At 40.7% G+C, this 16,052-nt stretch overlaps 1 protein-coding gene across 4 annotated transcripts in view; it reads right to left on the reverse strand.

The window, feature by feature from the left end:
• Positions 1-14,943, reverse strand: part of RGL1 (ral guanine nucleotide dissociation stimulator like 1) — a 147,119-nt gene extending 132,176 nt beyond the window's left edge. For 2 of the 4 annotated variants that reach the window (XM_079108019.1, XM_079108018.1), the window contains exon 1: positions 14,808-14,943. In XM_079108019.1, the coding sequence (XP_078964145.1) occupies positions 14,808-14,939 (132 nt within the window). In that variant the 5' untranslated portion in view covers positions 14,940-14,943. The remainder of the gene's footprint in view (positions 1-14,807) is intronic. The other 2 variants (XM_079108021.1, XM_079108020.1) reach the window with 1 other exon arrangement.
• Positions 14,944-16,052: the final 1,109 nt, after the last annotated feature.

The following is a 16,052-nucleotide window of genomic DNA, read 5'->3' on the forward strand; positions in this document are numbered from 1 at the left end:
ATAAGACACAATATTATTAATCCCTTGCTATGTGCCAATCATTGTACTAGATGGTTCATACACATCACACATTCAACCTTTCTCTAAGGGTATTATTATATACAATTTATAGATGTTTAAAAAAACTGGGACTCAGAGGATTAACTAATTAACTCCAAGTGGAATAGAGCCATGTTCAAACCAATTCTATTCAAGTTCAAAATTCACGGTGCTTTCCTCTTTAGTGTTCACATCCTCAAATTCTATTCGTGCTTGGAAGGAACTTGAACTCTGTGAGCCAGAGAATGTGTTTTCACATATGTTATCCATCCATTCATTTAACAAACTTTGATTAAGCATCTCCTCTGGGTTGTGTGTTGCTCTCTCTCGTAAATGTGTAGAAAATCAAGTTACTGTGAATTAAGTGCATTCACAAGCACCCTGGTTCATTTAGCTGAGGAATGAGAAATCAAGAGGTGACAAAATGCCATGGAAGTTTCTTCTCTGCAAGAGAAACACAACCATCAAGGCAAATTGAGAAAAGCAGCATTAAAAGGCTGACTCGACCCCCCTGGTTAAGGATGACAAATGACAAGCTCAGGCTAGTTCCACAGCGACTAGGACTGGAGATTGTGTTGTGAGAAGGCATTATGAAGAGACTAGATCTTAAGCTGGCTGTCCTTTATGAGTTCTTCAGTGTCTCACATTTTGTTTTCACAATAAAACAAAACCCGAGACGCATGGAAGCCAGGGCTGAATGGTGTAGGCCGCTCCTCAGGCCAAGTTCCTACCACTGCCCGGGCCGCCCTTGCGTGGCTCTGTGTCAGGCCCGGTACAGTTCAGTCAGGCACCCCCTTTCTTGAGCTGCCTGGCTTCTGAAAATGCACAACACTGCACTCCCTGCCCAAAGTGGCTCGCTGTCCTTTCCTGTGTACTTGGAGTCTGGGGTGGATGACGCTCCTTCCAGGAAGACCTGAGAGTTAGGGAATCACCCTTTGTGGCAGTACTCTCTGCAGTTTGAACTTTCCGTAGTCAGTGAATCTACTTCTGGACACCCATCAGAAATCCTGGCTCATCTTGTGTTCCCAAATCTCTTCCACCCTCCATTAATCCTTAAAAATAGCTCCTCCTCCCACCTGAATGGAACAGAACTCTTCCTCCTTCACAATGTTTCAAGTCTTTGTTTGTCCTTTTTAGCTTTCTTGGTCAAACATTTTTACTTTGAAACAATTCAGATTTGTTCTTGCACTGCGTTCCTCCTACTTAAAATGAATGTTTTGAGGCGACAATGAGCTAGTTTGTAAGCATGGCAGGCCATAAGGGTAAACAAGAGTGGGAGGCCTCCTTGGCTCGCTAAGGACCAGCTCCACCAGGCTATTTGCTCCTGTCCTCACTGTTTTCACTACATACATATGTTGCTGATTCTCAGAAATCTAGTAAAATCGTAGCTCTTCCTATTACTGACAAGTATGAGCCACACGGAGGGAAACCTGTGGTCCAGAGCCTTGGGTCTGCTCTCACATGACATCACTGGAAGCTCTTCTCAGGGTGGCCGTGCCTACAGAGCTGTTTACCTGACCATTCCTTGGTGGGTTAGTTCCTTTGTCAGTTCATTCAACAAATATCTCAACATCGCAATGACGTAACTTTAAGTAAAACAGACGAAGTTCTTTGTGTTAGGAGCTCATGGTGTACTGGGAAAAACCATAAAACAAGCAACTGCCAAACGATGTGATAAATGTGCATGAAGAAAGGGGGTGGGAAGAACAGGGATGATGTGAGGGTGGAAGGGAGGGAGGGAGGAAACGACTAGGCAGGGACGTGGCCCGCAGTGTCTGCCAGGCTCCTAATCACCCCTGTGAAGTATCCAGAGGGCAGAAATGGAACCATCTGGTGCTTAGAGGTGGGGCCCCTGGCTGGTGATGAGGATTAGATAAGATCATCAGAGTGGAGCCCCCGTGATCGATGGTGGTGGCTTTATAGGAAGAGAGGAAGCAGAGGACATGCACACGCCCACACTCCCTGTCTTTCACCACGTGTTGCCCTGCGCCTCCAGGGGACTCTGCCATCGAGAAAGCCATCACCAGGTGTGGCCTCTCAACCCTGGATCAAAACTGTGAGTCAAAATAAATCTATTCTCAGTCTGTCATATTTTGTTATTAGCAACGGAAAGTGGACTGAGACCGAACTCTTCCCCCAATGATTCAATAATAACAGTCTGTACCTATGCTTATTATGTAATGTGGCTCTGCCCTAAGAAATTTACATTTTGGAACTCAACTCTCATGTAACCCTATAGGCATACCCACTTCACAGATGAGAAAACTGAAGCACAGATTAATGCATTTATTGAAATCACAGCCAGTCTGGCTCCAGAGTCTGTGTTCTTTGTACACTATACACTTTCCATATTCAGTAAGTATTTACTAGGTAACTACTACATATCTGACACTGAATAATGTCTGACACATACAGGTGAACATGACAGAGGCCTTGTTACTGAGGAGCATCTATTCTAGTTTGAGAACCAGCAATATATAAACATACCAGTGTTGTTCACTTAATGAGTCTTGAGATAGGGAAATAGTGTTATGGGACCACACAGGACAGTCACTAACCTGACCAGAGGTGTCAAGGATGTCCCCAGTGAAGAGGTGATAATCAAGCACCTTCTCATACCAGCAGTGAAACTTAGCCTTATGAAACTCAGATATGCTGAGTCCTCTATTATGGTTTGGATATGAGGTGTCCCCAAAAAACTTTTTTGTTAATGCAAGAATATTCAGAAGTAAAACAATTGGATTATGAGAACTGTAACTTAACTAGTTCATTTTAGTTTGAATGCACTGACTAATAGGTAAATGTAGGTGGGCATGGCTGGAGGAGATGGATCACTGGGGTCATGCCACAGAGGGTACATCTTCTCTGTGGTGCCTTCCTTTCTTCTTTCTCTCTCTTGGTCTCATTCTGGCTCTCTGCTTCCTGCCTCCCACCGTGAGCTGAGCAGCTTTCCTCCACCGGGCCCTTCTGCAGTGGTATGATGGCTCACCATGGGCTCAGAGCAATGGAGTGTCTGTCTATGAATTGAGACTTCTCGAACCATGAGCACAAAATAAACTTTTCCTCCTCTACGTTGTTCTTGTTGAGTATTTTGATCACAGTGATACAAAAGTGAACTAAAACAACCCTCCGTTAGTTTAGACTATGAAACTTCCTGACATAACCCAAATAGTTTTAACCACAGCAAAACTTGGGCAGCAAGGGCCACAAAGGAGAATAAAAGACATGGAGTGGATGCATTCAAGCTAGAGAGGCTTCCCTGACTCCAGGTGTGTCTCAGGGTTGTATTATAGATATTTAAGGTTTTCTGTATATCATGATGCTTTGACACCTTAAAAGAAAAAAACTTTCTTGCTGTGAGAGACTGTACTCTTAGGGCTAGCCAATTTCGAAAGAAAACAAAGGGCCCAGGGATGATCTGTACCCCTCAGGAAACAATATTCCTCTACCTCAGTCATCCTGGGTTGGGTACCATGAAACTAGAGACCACTCCACAGCCCAAAGCCCACCGAAATCATTCCAACTAGCCAATCCTAAATGGATCCCCTGCCCTGCCTTGCCAGTGAGGGATGCCCTAAACCTTCCCTATCCTGTCTTCTGCCTCCTGACCACCTCTGCCTCTTTCCTATGTGACTCTGTGTGGCATGCCCTGCCACCTGTCTCTAGAACCTGTGAGGGTGACAAACTCTGCTTTTCCTCAGCCTGTCTTGCATTCTGTCTTGTGGCAGCACCTGTCTCATTTAAAAAAAAAAAAAAAAAAAGGCAGGGCACAGGAAAACTCTGATATGATTCAGGCAAGCGTTAAACTCTGATGTGATTCAGGCAAGTGTTAAACTCTGATGTGATTCAGGCAAGTGTTAATGCCCAAGGAAGCAACAGGGGTTCAGGAAAGAGGGGAAAATATCCAGGTTCCAAACAGCCGGACTGGTCAAAATCAGACCTCGGTCAATAGCTTAGGGAATGGGGAGCGCAACTCAGTTATGCAGAAGACAAAGCGACAACGCGCCAGGCAGACTTCTGGTTTCCAGTTAAACAGGATGGAGTTAAAGGCAGGGGTGCTGTCTCCATGGAATACTGGGACACTGATACAGACTGAATGTTCGTGTCCCCTAAATCTGTACTGAAATCCTGACTCCGATGCGATGGTACTAGGAGGTGGGGCCTCTGGCAGACACTCAGGTCGCAAGAGGAAGCCCTTGTGAATGGAACCACAGCTGTTACGATAGGCGCTCTCCAGCTCTCTCTGCCTTGTTACACGGGAAGAAGGCGGTTCTGGCCCCTGGAAGAGGCCCTTCACTGGAACCCGACCAAGCTGACACCCTGATCTGGGGCTTCCAGCCTCCAGAACTGTGAGAAATAAACGTTTGCTTCTCATGATCCACCCCGTCCGTGGTACTTTGCTCTAGCAGCCAGAACTGGCTGAGAAAGATACTGGATGGGGGACGAAGTGGAAGCTCAGCCCCAAAACCGAGGCCAACACCACGAGGAAGGCAGGCGGTTAGGACCCTGAGGGCCTGTGGGCGCTGGTTCACAGGACATCACAGAGCCACATTCTGTGAGCAAGACCCGTACTACACACAGAGCTGAGACCAGTGAAGGGTGAGCAGGGAAGCAGATGTGAGCAATCTTGGTAGCTTCATGCGGAGATAAAGCCTAGCTCTGAAGAAGCTATGCTGGAATTTAAGTCTTACCCTGCAGTTTACCAGTTATGGATCTTTGGGCATTCACCTTAACCTCTAATCTTCAAAACTCCTGCAAGTAACTGGGCAAATGAGCCAGACAGACATTTTCCAAAAGAAGTGCACATGGCCAATATTATAAAGGAAGAAAGGCTCGACATCTTTAGCCATCAGAGAAATACAAATCAAAAATACAGTGAGATTCCCTGTCACCCTAGTCAGAAGACCTATTATTAAAAAAAAATATGATGAAGAGGATGTGGGAAAAAGGAACTCTCTTACCCTACTGGAATGTAAACTAACTAGAACAGCCACTATGGAAATCAGTATGTAGATTCTTCAAAAAACTAAAAATAGAACTATCCAGCTAAACCACTCCTGAGTATATATATACCTGGAGGAATCAAAGTCAACATGTAATTAAGACACCTGCATGTCCATATTTATTGCAGCACTATTCACAAAAGCCAAGTTACAGAACCAGCCTAGATGCCCATCACCAAATCAATGCACAAAAAATATGTGAGATACACACACACGCACACACACACACACACACACACACACACATGAGTGGAGTATTATTAGGCCATAAAGAAAAATAAAATCATCCTGTTAAGTAAAATAAATAAGAATCAGAAAGACAAGGATCACATATTTTATCTCATATGTGGAATCAAGGGGGAAGGGACTCAGGGAAGGGGAAGAGGGTCAGGGGGAGGGGGAAGGGAAGGGATACAGTCAATACATTAAAAGTATTATGAAAATGTCACACAGCAACCCATTATTCTGTTCAATTAATAGGTACCACTAATTATAATTTTTAAAAATCTCCACAGCTCTCAAAGCAGTGATGCTAGCTGGTCCTTAGCAGCAGAGACAGCCTATGTAAAGGGGTCAACATGCAAAAAAAAAAATTAAAAATTCTTATAAATAAATGAAAGATGTCCCCATGGCTATGACACTTAAGTATGTTGATGAATATGAAATTGCCAAGCACAGTTCTTAATACGAAGCAGATACTCTGTAATGGTGTTTTCCCTCCCTTACAGACTCCAACTGAATATTATTCAACCTATTTCATTTCTCACTACTAATGACATGTCTACTTTACTCATCTTAGATATCCATGCTTCAAAGCATTTTAATATAGGAAGGAGATTTCTATGTCTTTGCCTCATATGAAAATTTTGACAGGCAGAAAAAGGAATTCATTTAGAATCCTTAAGAAGAACCCCGCTCTGTCTTCAAAGCAGAGCCTTGGAGTTCAGCAAGAGCTGGCTCTTCAGGGTTGAATACAAAGCCCTCCCACTGGTGATCCACACTGTCATCCAGCTTTTTCCAAGTTCTCTCTCCTCTGGTCCCTCGGATGAGTATGATTTAATCTCCAAAGCATGCATGGTGATCACATTGCTATTTCCTCCTCCAAGAATGTGATGTCTCTATGTGGGGCCCCATTCCTGGGCGAGAGAGGAAGAGGTCATCTGCACAGGCTCCGTGCAGACATCCACTGGATTAACTTCCCACAGAACATCTCTGTTCCATGGCTACGGAGACTATCACTTATTTTGGTGATTCTCACAAATGTAAAACATTGAACACAGATAAGATCCCTGCTTAGTGAATGACCCAAAGCTCGATCAGCAACACCAAAAATAAATACTTTGCACCATGACTTAAGCTACCCAATGGTGCATCGAATGAATAGGTCTCTTTTGTACTCAGAGATCCAAGATGACAACATTTTGGTTGATGTTATAATTTACAGAAACAACACATTACCATTAAATCATGAAAATGACTCACCAATCCATCACCAAGCATTTATTTCAACCTGGATCCAGTAGTGTGCCAGTGCTTTGGAATTTTAAGTGAAGTAGAGTTAAGACTAATGGGCATGGTTTCAAAGACAACCCATCTGGAGAGAGACAAAGAACAACTCAAATGATCCCCAGGTCAGCACTGACTAGCCTGGTGCCAACGGAGGAGAGACCAGCGTGAGACTGAGTGGCTTGGAAGCATTCCAGGGCATCCAACAAAGGTCTGACCAAGTCACATTTCTGAAAAACAAATCTGATCTTGTCACTACCCCTTCCTAAAACTCCTCACTGACTCCCCTACACCCATGTCATAGTTTTTTTTTTTTGTTTCTGTTTTTTTTTTTTTTTTTTTTGCGGTGCTGGGGATCGAACCCTGGGCTCTGTGCTTGCAAGGCGAGCACTTTGCCGACTGAGCTACATCCCCAGCCCACAACATAGTTTTTGATCTAAGTGAGACACGTAAGACTTTTCATTACTTGGTCCCTTTCAGTGTCATCTCTTATCATTCCACTTAAGATAAGAGGAAAGCTTAAGGTATTCCAAACTCTAGGACATTCTCTCTAACACTTCCCGGAACACAGGTTTCCTTCTTCAATGAATATTTCATCTGATTGTCTTTCTAAAATTTGATTTGCAGGGCGGATTTCTCTCTTTCCCTTAAGAGTGAATTCAAGTACTAGCCTGCTGGGGAGCCCGCCTTCCCTGACGCCACAGGTACATCAGCACACTCAGACCCAGGCTGGACTGTGCACGCCAGGCTCAAAACGCCTGCAGACACGCCCATCATCCAGAGCACCGCGTAACACCCACTGCTGCACTGCAATTATTGACCGATTGGTTTCATTCCAGTGTATCATCCCATTGTCCATTTTTTAAGATCAACTTTATAGAGGTATAATTTACATATAATGAAATGTATCTGTTTTAAGTGTATATAGATATACAATGAGTATGAGCTCAATAGCTTTGACAAATTCATACCCCCATGTAAGCTACCACAGTGATCAAAAAGCAACATTTTCACCGCAAAACATGTCCTATCCTCCATCTACTCTTGCTCGCTTTAAAAATAAAAGATGCTGAGATTTTATAGAGACATTTGGTTTCCCTATTTGACCCCCCCCAACAATTCAATATTTTCCACTACATATAGGTATCATTTATAACTTAAAATTAAATATTTATATTTTAAAAGCATATTTGGAATAGCTACAATTAATCACTACATTGAAAATGAAAATAATACTTTAACTGCAAATATACTCTTTTTTACCTCTGTAATCTTATTTTTTTTAATTTTTAATTTTTATAGACTCATTTTGATTCATTATACACAAATGGGGTATAATTTTTCATTTCTATGGTTGTACACAATGTAGATTCACACCATTCATGTAATCATACATATACATAGGGTAATGATGTCTGTCTCAGTCCACTATCTTTCCCTCCCCCACCCCTTCCCACCCCATTTCCCTCTACACAATCCAAAGTGCCTTCATTCTTCTCTTACCCCCGGACCCTGATTATGTATCATTGTCCACTTATCAGAGAAAACATTAGGACTTTGGTTTTTTGGGATTGGCTTATTTTGTTTAGCTCGATATTCTCCAACTCCATCCATTTACCAGCAAATACTATAATTTTATTCTTCTTTATGACTGAGTACTATTCCATTGTGTACATATACCACAGTTTCTTTATCCATTCTTCTATTGAAGGGCATCTAGGTTGGTTCCACAATCTAGCTATTTTTGTGAATTGAGCAGCTATAAACAGTCATGTGGCTGCTTTACTGTAGTATGCTGACTTTAAGTCCTTTGGGTATAAACCAAGGAGAGGGATAGCTGGGTCAAATGGTGGATCCATTCCAAGTTTTCTGAAGAACCTCCATACTGCTTTCCAGAGAGGCTGCACCAATTTACTGCAAATATACTTGATACTAACTTGTGCCTACATAAAACTTTTAAATGATTAGAAGTTAGTAGTGAACATTCATGTGTGAACAAGCACTTAACGAAATATTGTCAAAAAATAATACAAATTCAATACTACCTAAGATGATTCTCTCTAACTTAGTGAAATAATTTTTAAACGATGCATTTTTCTTAAAATCTAGATTTGTAAGTTTTAAATCACTCACATTTCTACCAGTATGGTGGACTGAATATCCTAATTGACTCTCCTACTAAAAAACAGATAAAAATGCTTCATAAAGTAGAACTAAAATACCTTTTTCAATACATTGGTAAACTGAAGAGCATTGGTTTCCAGCCAGGTGAGGTGGGACATGCTCTAACCCCAGCTACTCCAGGAGGTTGAGGTCCAATGACCCCAAGTTCAAAGCCAGCCTCAGCATCTTGTCTCAAAATAAAAAGTAAAAAGAACTGGGGATGACATGGCTCACTGGTTCAGTGATCCTGGGTTTAATCCCTGGGAACCATAACAAAAAAAGATAACTTTCATTTAGAGATCACTGGCCAAACCAGGTACCATTTAGCCTTTTTCGTTTTTTCTTTTTTGGTTATATTTATTATCTGCCCACCAAAATTCACTTTGCACTTGCCTTTCCATTGTATTACAGTACTGGCCCAACTGGACATTACATTTCTCCAGCCTAACTCCCTCACCTCTGTGTGGGTAGTGGGACCAGATCTCAGGATAAGAGCATAAGCTGATGTAATGCATGTCACTTCTAGTCCAGAGAGTTAAGAATAAAGTGTACCCTTTTCAACCTCTTCTTGTAAATTAGAGTATTAGTTACACACAGCACTTGAGTTCATTTTGACAGAATCATGCAGGCAAGGAATTTGATTTCAATCCCCATTCCTTCCCCACTTTTCTTCCCCTCTGCCCTCCCGCTATTCTCCCTCCTCTCCTCTACTAAACGTCCTCTCTTCTTCATATACAGAAAGGCGAGATTCCTTTGGTACCCTAATGTATGAATTTAACATGTTTTTGTTAAATTCATCCATTTATCTTCCCCTTTCCCTCCCTCACGCTTGTTCTTCCACTCCACTGACCCTCCTGTATCTTTATGACATCTGATCCCCTCCCCAATGGCCTTCTTTCCCTTATTTTGCTCTAACTTCCACATATGAGAGAAAACTTTTGATCCTTGATTTTCTGAGTCTGGCTTTATTTCACTTAGCATGATTTTTCTCCATGTCCATCCACTTATTGGCAAATGCCATTACTTCACTCTTCTTTATGACTAAGTAAAACTCCATTGTGTATATAAACCACATTTTCTTAATCCATTCATCTATTGACCAGCATCTGGGTGGATTCCATAGTTTGGCTATTGTGAATTTTGCTGCTATAAAATGGCTGTATTACTATAGTATGCTGATTTATCTTTTGGATAAATACCAAGAAGACAGCTGAATCATATAGTGATTTCATTCCTAGTTTTCAAAGGAATCTCCACACTTCTTTACAGAGTGGCTGTACTAATTTGCAGTCCCACCAACAATGTAAGAGTACATCTTTTCTCCCACATCCTCACTGGCATTTATTATTATTCATCTCCTTGGTAATTGCATTCTGACTGGAGTGAGAAGAAACCTTAGTGTAGCTTTGATTTGCATTTCCCTAATTACTAGAAATGCTGAACATATTTTCATGTATTTCCTGGCCATTTGTGTTTCTTCTTTTGAGAAGTTTCTGTTTAGTTCTTTTGCCCCTTTATTGATTAGGCTATTTCCTTTTTTGGCATTGAGGTTTTTTTGGTTCTTTATATATTCTGGATATTAATCTCCTGTCAGAGGAATAGAAAGCAAAGATTTTCTCCCATTCTGTAGGCTCTCTCTTCACTCTCTCTTTGCTGTGCAGAAGCTTTTTAATTTGATGGCATCCTACTTACTGATTCTTGATCTTTAGGCGTCTTGTTGAGGAAGTCGGTGCCACAACTATATGATAGAGTATTAACCCTATGCTTCTTCTACCAGTTGCAAGGTTTCTGGTCTAATTCCTAAATCTTAGATCCACTCTGATTTGACTTTTGTGCAGGGAAAGACAGGGAACTAAATTTATTCTTCTCCATATGGATATCCAGCTTTCCCAGCATCATTTATTTAAAAGGCGACCTTTTCTCCAATATATATATTTTAGCAGTTTGTCAAGTGTCAGATGGTTGTAAAAATTTGGGTTTGTCTCTATGTCTTCTGTTCTCATCCATTGGTCTTTATATCTATTTTGATGCCAATACCATGATGTTTTTACTACTACAGCTCTGTAGTATAATTTAAGAATGGGTATTGTGATGTCTCCTGCATCTCTTTGCTTGTCCGAATTGCTTTGGCTATTCTGGGTCTCTTATCCTTCCAAACAAATTTTAGGACTGCTCTTTTTCTAGTTCTGTGAACAATGTCATTGGTATTTTGATGAGGATTGCATTGAATGTGTATGTTATTTTTGGTAGTATAGCCATTTTGACAATATTAATTCTGCCTATCCAAGAACACAGGAGTTCTTTTGATCTTCTGAACCTCTTAATTTCTTTCTTTAGTGTTCTATAGTTTTCATAGCAGAGATCTTTCACCTCTTTGGTTAGATTAATTCCAGGGTTTTTTTTTTAAGGTCAGACTTTTTAATTACAAGCTGAATATAGAAGATTTCCAGGCCACAGACAGTTGTAGAGCTACAAGAAGAAAGTAGCTGGGTCCTGAATTACCACATGGAGAAAAATAGCACCCTCACCAGAAACACCTAAACTGGATTATTATGTGGTCAAGAAATAAACTTTTGGGCTGGGGTTGTGGCTCAGTGGTAGAGTGCTTGCCTAGCACGCATGAGGCCCTGGGTTCAATCCTCAGCACCACATAAAAACAAAATAAAGGTATTGTGTCCACCTACAACTAAAGCAAAATATAAAAAAAAAAAAGAAATGAACTTTTATTGGGTTAAGCCATGTGAGTTTTAGACAGTATTAGTACAGCTCCATATTACTCTAGTCAACATAGGTTTTATTACCTTAAAACACATAAGGACCAATAATGCAAAGTCTAGGACTGGTTCAATGGAGAGAATCTATAGGAAATCACCACTACATAAAATTGAGACCCAAAAATGCCATTCCCTCAGCCCTGGAGTGAACTAGTAATATTTCTCCATGACAATACAAGGCAAGTTGATTATCTTGAAATTCTGTACTGAGTAGGAGTAGCAAGGGGGAGTTATTCACCCCTCTTAGAATTCACTACAGCAAGAATGCCCTTGCGTAAGTTCCCACCCTGTATTCATATTGAATAGTTTGAAAAAATCAGGCTAAGAATTTACTTGAAAGAGGTTTCCAGTTGCTTCCAGAAATAAGTGCAAATTCTCCCTGAAGAGAACTCTTTTCATTCCAATACAAATGCACTCAAAATCAAAAATCACAAATTAACAAAACACCATGTACAAGATCCAACCAGAAAAACAGATAGTAGAATAAGACCATAGTTTTTGTAATCTCCAGAGTGAATATACAACCATTAGATTTACTATTATTAGGAAACAAAGCTGAAGGGATGGCTCCTCTTGGAGAGTGCTCGCCTAGCATCCACAAGGAAACAATCCTCCATGGACATCTCTTGTTCCTACATGTTTGGCACAAATTCAAGTCCCCAACTCATCTTTTCCTAGATCATTTTTCAGGCTGAGTTTATAGCAGGCAACCTTGAGGAATGTGCTAATGTCTACCCTTAGATCAAAATGGAAGCTTGCTTACTACCTACTATAAAATGGCAGGATTCCTAAGCTCAATGTCCTTTCCTCTGCAGACATGTATCTAGGTTCACCTGTGTTGCTCCTATAGGAATCAGGTCATATGAAACCAAAACAAACATGACAATACTCTGACTATTGCTTTTATTGTGAATAATAAAGTATTTAGATCTGAGGCAAGAGTCTCATGTCATCTTTCAGCATCCACAAAATTGTAGCAAGTTAACTTACATGTGGGGTAAAATCCCAGACCCTTCAGAGTTCCAGACAAACATGACTAAAAAATAAAAATATGAACAAAAAGAAAGCAAGAGGCTAAAAGAAAAACTATATGATTTAAAAAGAAAATGAACTTCTAGAAGAATAAAAATAGAAATGAAATTTAAAAATCAAGTGATTGAGTTAAAGAGCAGATTAGATGCTGCTGAAGAGAGAATTAGTGAATTGGAAGATAAATATAAAATAAACCAGAAAGCAACACAGAGAAGAATAAAAACATAGTAACCCTGAAAGAGGTTAAGGGACATGAGCAAAGAGTGACAAAAGCAAAAAGAAAATCTTATTGGAGTTATAAAAGAATGAGGCAAATTTGAAAAGAAAATTATAAAAGAGGTTTCCAGACTAGAAAAGATACCAATTCAATTATTTGTGAAGCCCATCATGAATTCCAAAAAGTTAAATAAAAAGAAATCCATATCAAAAACAGAAGAATGAATTAATGCATTTGTATAATTGCAAAAATGTAAATAAGGTGTAAGTAGTTAAAGAGTAAAGATATTATATACAAAAGAATGAAAATTAAACTAATTCCTCCTCCAGAGCAATGCAAAGCAAAGGCAAATGGAATATTTCCAATGTACTGAAAGAAAATAACCCATAACTCTGCACCCATCTAGACTGTTTCTAAGAGTGATCAAAATAAAGACATCTTAAGACGGTGCTGGGGAAAGGGGGTGAGTTTTGCTATTGTTGGACTCTTAGACAATTAAGTACTAAAGAAAAAAAGAAAAGTGGTCTCAGGTGGAGATGAGATTCAAAAATAACCAACAAAGAATGAGATTTTATTTCAGATATAATAGATAGAAAAATTAAGAAATCTGACAATTTTGAGAGTTTCCAAGTGTGTGGAACAAGGGGAAATTTTATGCACTGATGGTAGGAGCACACATTGGCATGATCTTGGAAAACTTTTTTTTTTTTTTGGGGGGGGGGGTGCTGGGAATCGAACCCATGGCCTTGTGCTTATCAGGCAAGCACTTTACCAACTGAGCTATCTCCCCAGCCCCTTGGAGAAAACTATTTGACAATGACTTGAAAAACAAAATTTTCGTGTATCTAACTAAAAATTCACCTATTAAGTATTAATCAAGAAAAACTTTTACACACAAGCATGTGTAAGTATGTTTTTAACAGCATAACCTTCCAAAGTTTCCTCCTACCCTTAGGGTGATGATGATGACGAGGAGGAGGAGGAGGAGAAGGAGTGTGTCAAGAACACTCTGCTATTGGTTATATGAGAAAATAAATTTTCTATGTTTGGAATATGAGGACCAGACCCTAGACAACAACCCAAGATAATGAATACCACTAGGGAGGCACCCTCAGAAAATGGTCCTTGGTCTTTCTGGTACCATGTATTAAGTATTCTATGTTTTGCCTTCTGCATTTCTATACCACAGTCATTATTTTGAAGCTTGTTTTTTACCTCTCCCTGAAATGTTCTTTCCTATGTATTAAAACCAATAACTTTCATTCCAGCTTTAGTGCACATAAGACAAATCCTAAGCTCAGTGAAGTCAGAACTTTCCCATGTATAGATGAACATCTCCATTCTCTTTTCCAATCAAGCTTTTATGACTCTTCATTCAACTATGCATATAGTGAAGAGGTTCTTCAATACCTTAGTAGTATTTACGATTTTACCTCAAACACCTAAAAAGATGTTATAATTTATAATTCCCACTGAAATAGTAAGATCATCATCTTCCCCACCTTGAATGTTCTCTCTCTCTCTCTCTCCTTTCTCTCTCTCTCTCTCTCTCTCTCTCTCTCTCTCTCTCTCTCTCTCTCTCTCTCCTTTCTCTCTCTCTCTCTCTCTCTCTCTCTCTCTCTCTCTCTCTCTCTCTCTCTCTCACACACACACACACACACACACACACACACGCTACTGTTGGATATGTCAAAATGAAACTTCAGTATAATAGGCTTGAGAGAGAAAAAGAGTAACAGGGGGCAGCCTTGAGAGAAGACAGAAAGAGGATGGCCTCCAGTTATGTCCTTGGGGTATCTGAGGCCAAAGGGCAGACTACAGGCACACAAGCCTCAGCTCATTCTTTTTAAAACCTGCCATAAGTGCTGCCTCCTTTGCCTTTGCCTGAATCACTGTGTAGTCATTAATATCCATGGGACACAGCCCAACTGTGTTCTCCAGTCATGGTTGGGCCTATGGCTCTGAGTACAGACATTCCCATAAGGCCTGTGGTGCTGGCTGTGCTAAGAGTAATGGTTCCAGGTATGAGCAAATCCATCATTGCACCAATTGTGTCAGCTAGAGTTGTCTTACCTCCTCCGTCTTCAAAACTTCCCATATTCGAGCATGATCTTCCACCAGCCAGTGTCCTGTGCTTTCTACCTTGGTGGAAAGCTTGAGTTTAGATACCACTTGAGTAGGCTCTCCCACGGTTTTCTCCTCCATCTTGAAAGAGGCAGGCAGGAGGCATTACGGATCTGTGTGGAAGAATAAAGTGTGGTCCAGGTTAAAACCTTAAACAACGCACACAGAGGAAGCAAATAATCATCCTGTGGATCATGAGACGACCAAAGACCGTCTTACAACGGGCATCAACTCTGATGGACACTTCTTATATTCTGAATTTTCATTACTGGTATTTTAACACAGGCTTCTGGAGGTACAGGGACACATTTGACAAGGGGCAAAGTGACACAAACTTTAATGCAAATAAAAACTATCTTCTGCCTTTTACATCTATTTGCCATTTTGCTCTGGCCTCTCGTGAGAAGCCATGGAAAAAAGTGGATGTCAGGCAAGTCTGAGTGGTCTTTGCACACTTCCATGCCATGTGGTACGTGGGGAAGAAGCAATGGCTGTGGTGTAGGAAGTTTTGCTTTTCAAACATTTCCTCTGCACTTGACTCTACGAGGCTTCATGTGAAGCACACACAAATAATTCAGTAGTTTGGTTCTTAAACCTAAGAAGCTTAGAGCCCAGGAGAGAAAAGCTGTAATCAAGAGTTGACAATGTGGCATGTTACAATATAGTCTGTGAAGCATCACTTCCAAACTGCAGCAAAGGGCTGGGCCGTTCTATGGTACAGAATTTGCATTGCATGCGCGAGGCCCTGGGTTCAACCCCCGCTCCCAAAACAACAAAGAAAACCAACTCTGCAATGGAAGGACAGAGGAAGATTCCCTTTGACATTTTTGACATTTATGGACTGTGTTACTTTCTTGGTCTTATTGGCAATAACTATAAGACAAGATTTAAAAAATCAATACCAATTTTATAAAGTTGACTTTCTTGACATCTTTCCATGGACCACTGGTTTGCTCAGAATCTCACTTTGTCTAGCCTGGTTCCACATCACACTGTCATAAGGAGCCCTCTGTCTCCATTTGAGTCCTCATGAATTGATTTTTCTCAAGGTAATTTTTTTAAAAAGTAAATCTGCTAATGATGTTCTGCCCACCGAAAAGGTGTCCTGGAGAACAGAATCCGAAACGCCTTCATATGGCATCTAAAGGCCTTCATGCCTGGATTCTCCCCCTTCCCTTCTCCTACCTTGTGCAT

This window comes from Sciurus vulgaris (genome assembly GCF_902686455.1).
Source record: "Sciurus vulgaris genome assembly, chromosome: 12".
In the NCBI taxonomy this organism is placed as follows: domain Eukaryota; kingdom Metazoa; phylum Chordata; class Mammalia; order Rodentia; family Sciuridae; genus Sciurus; species Sciurus vulgaris.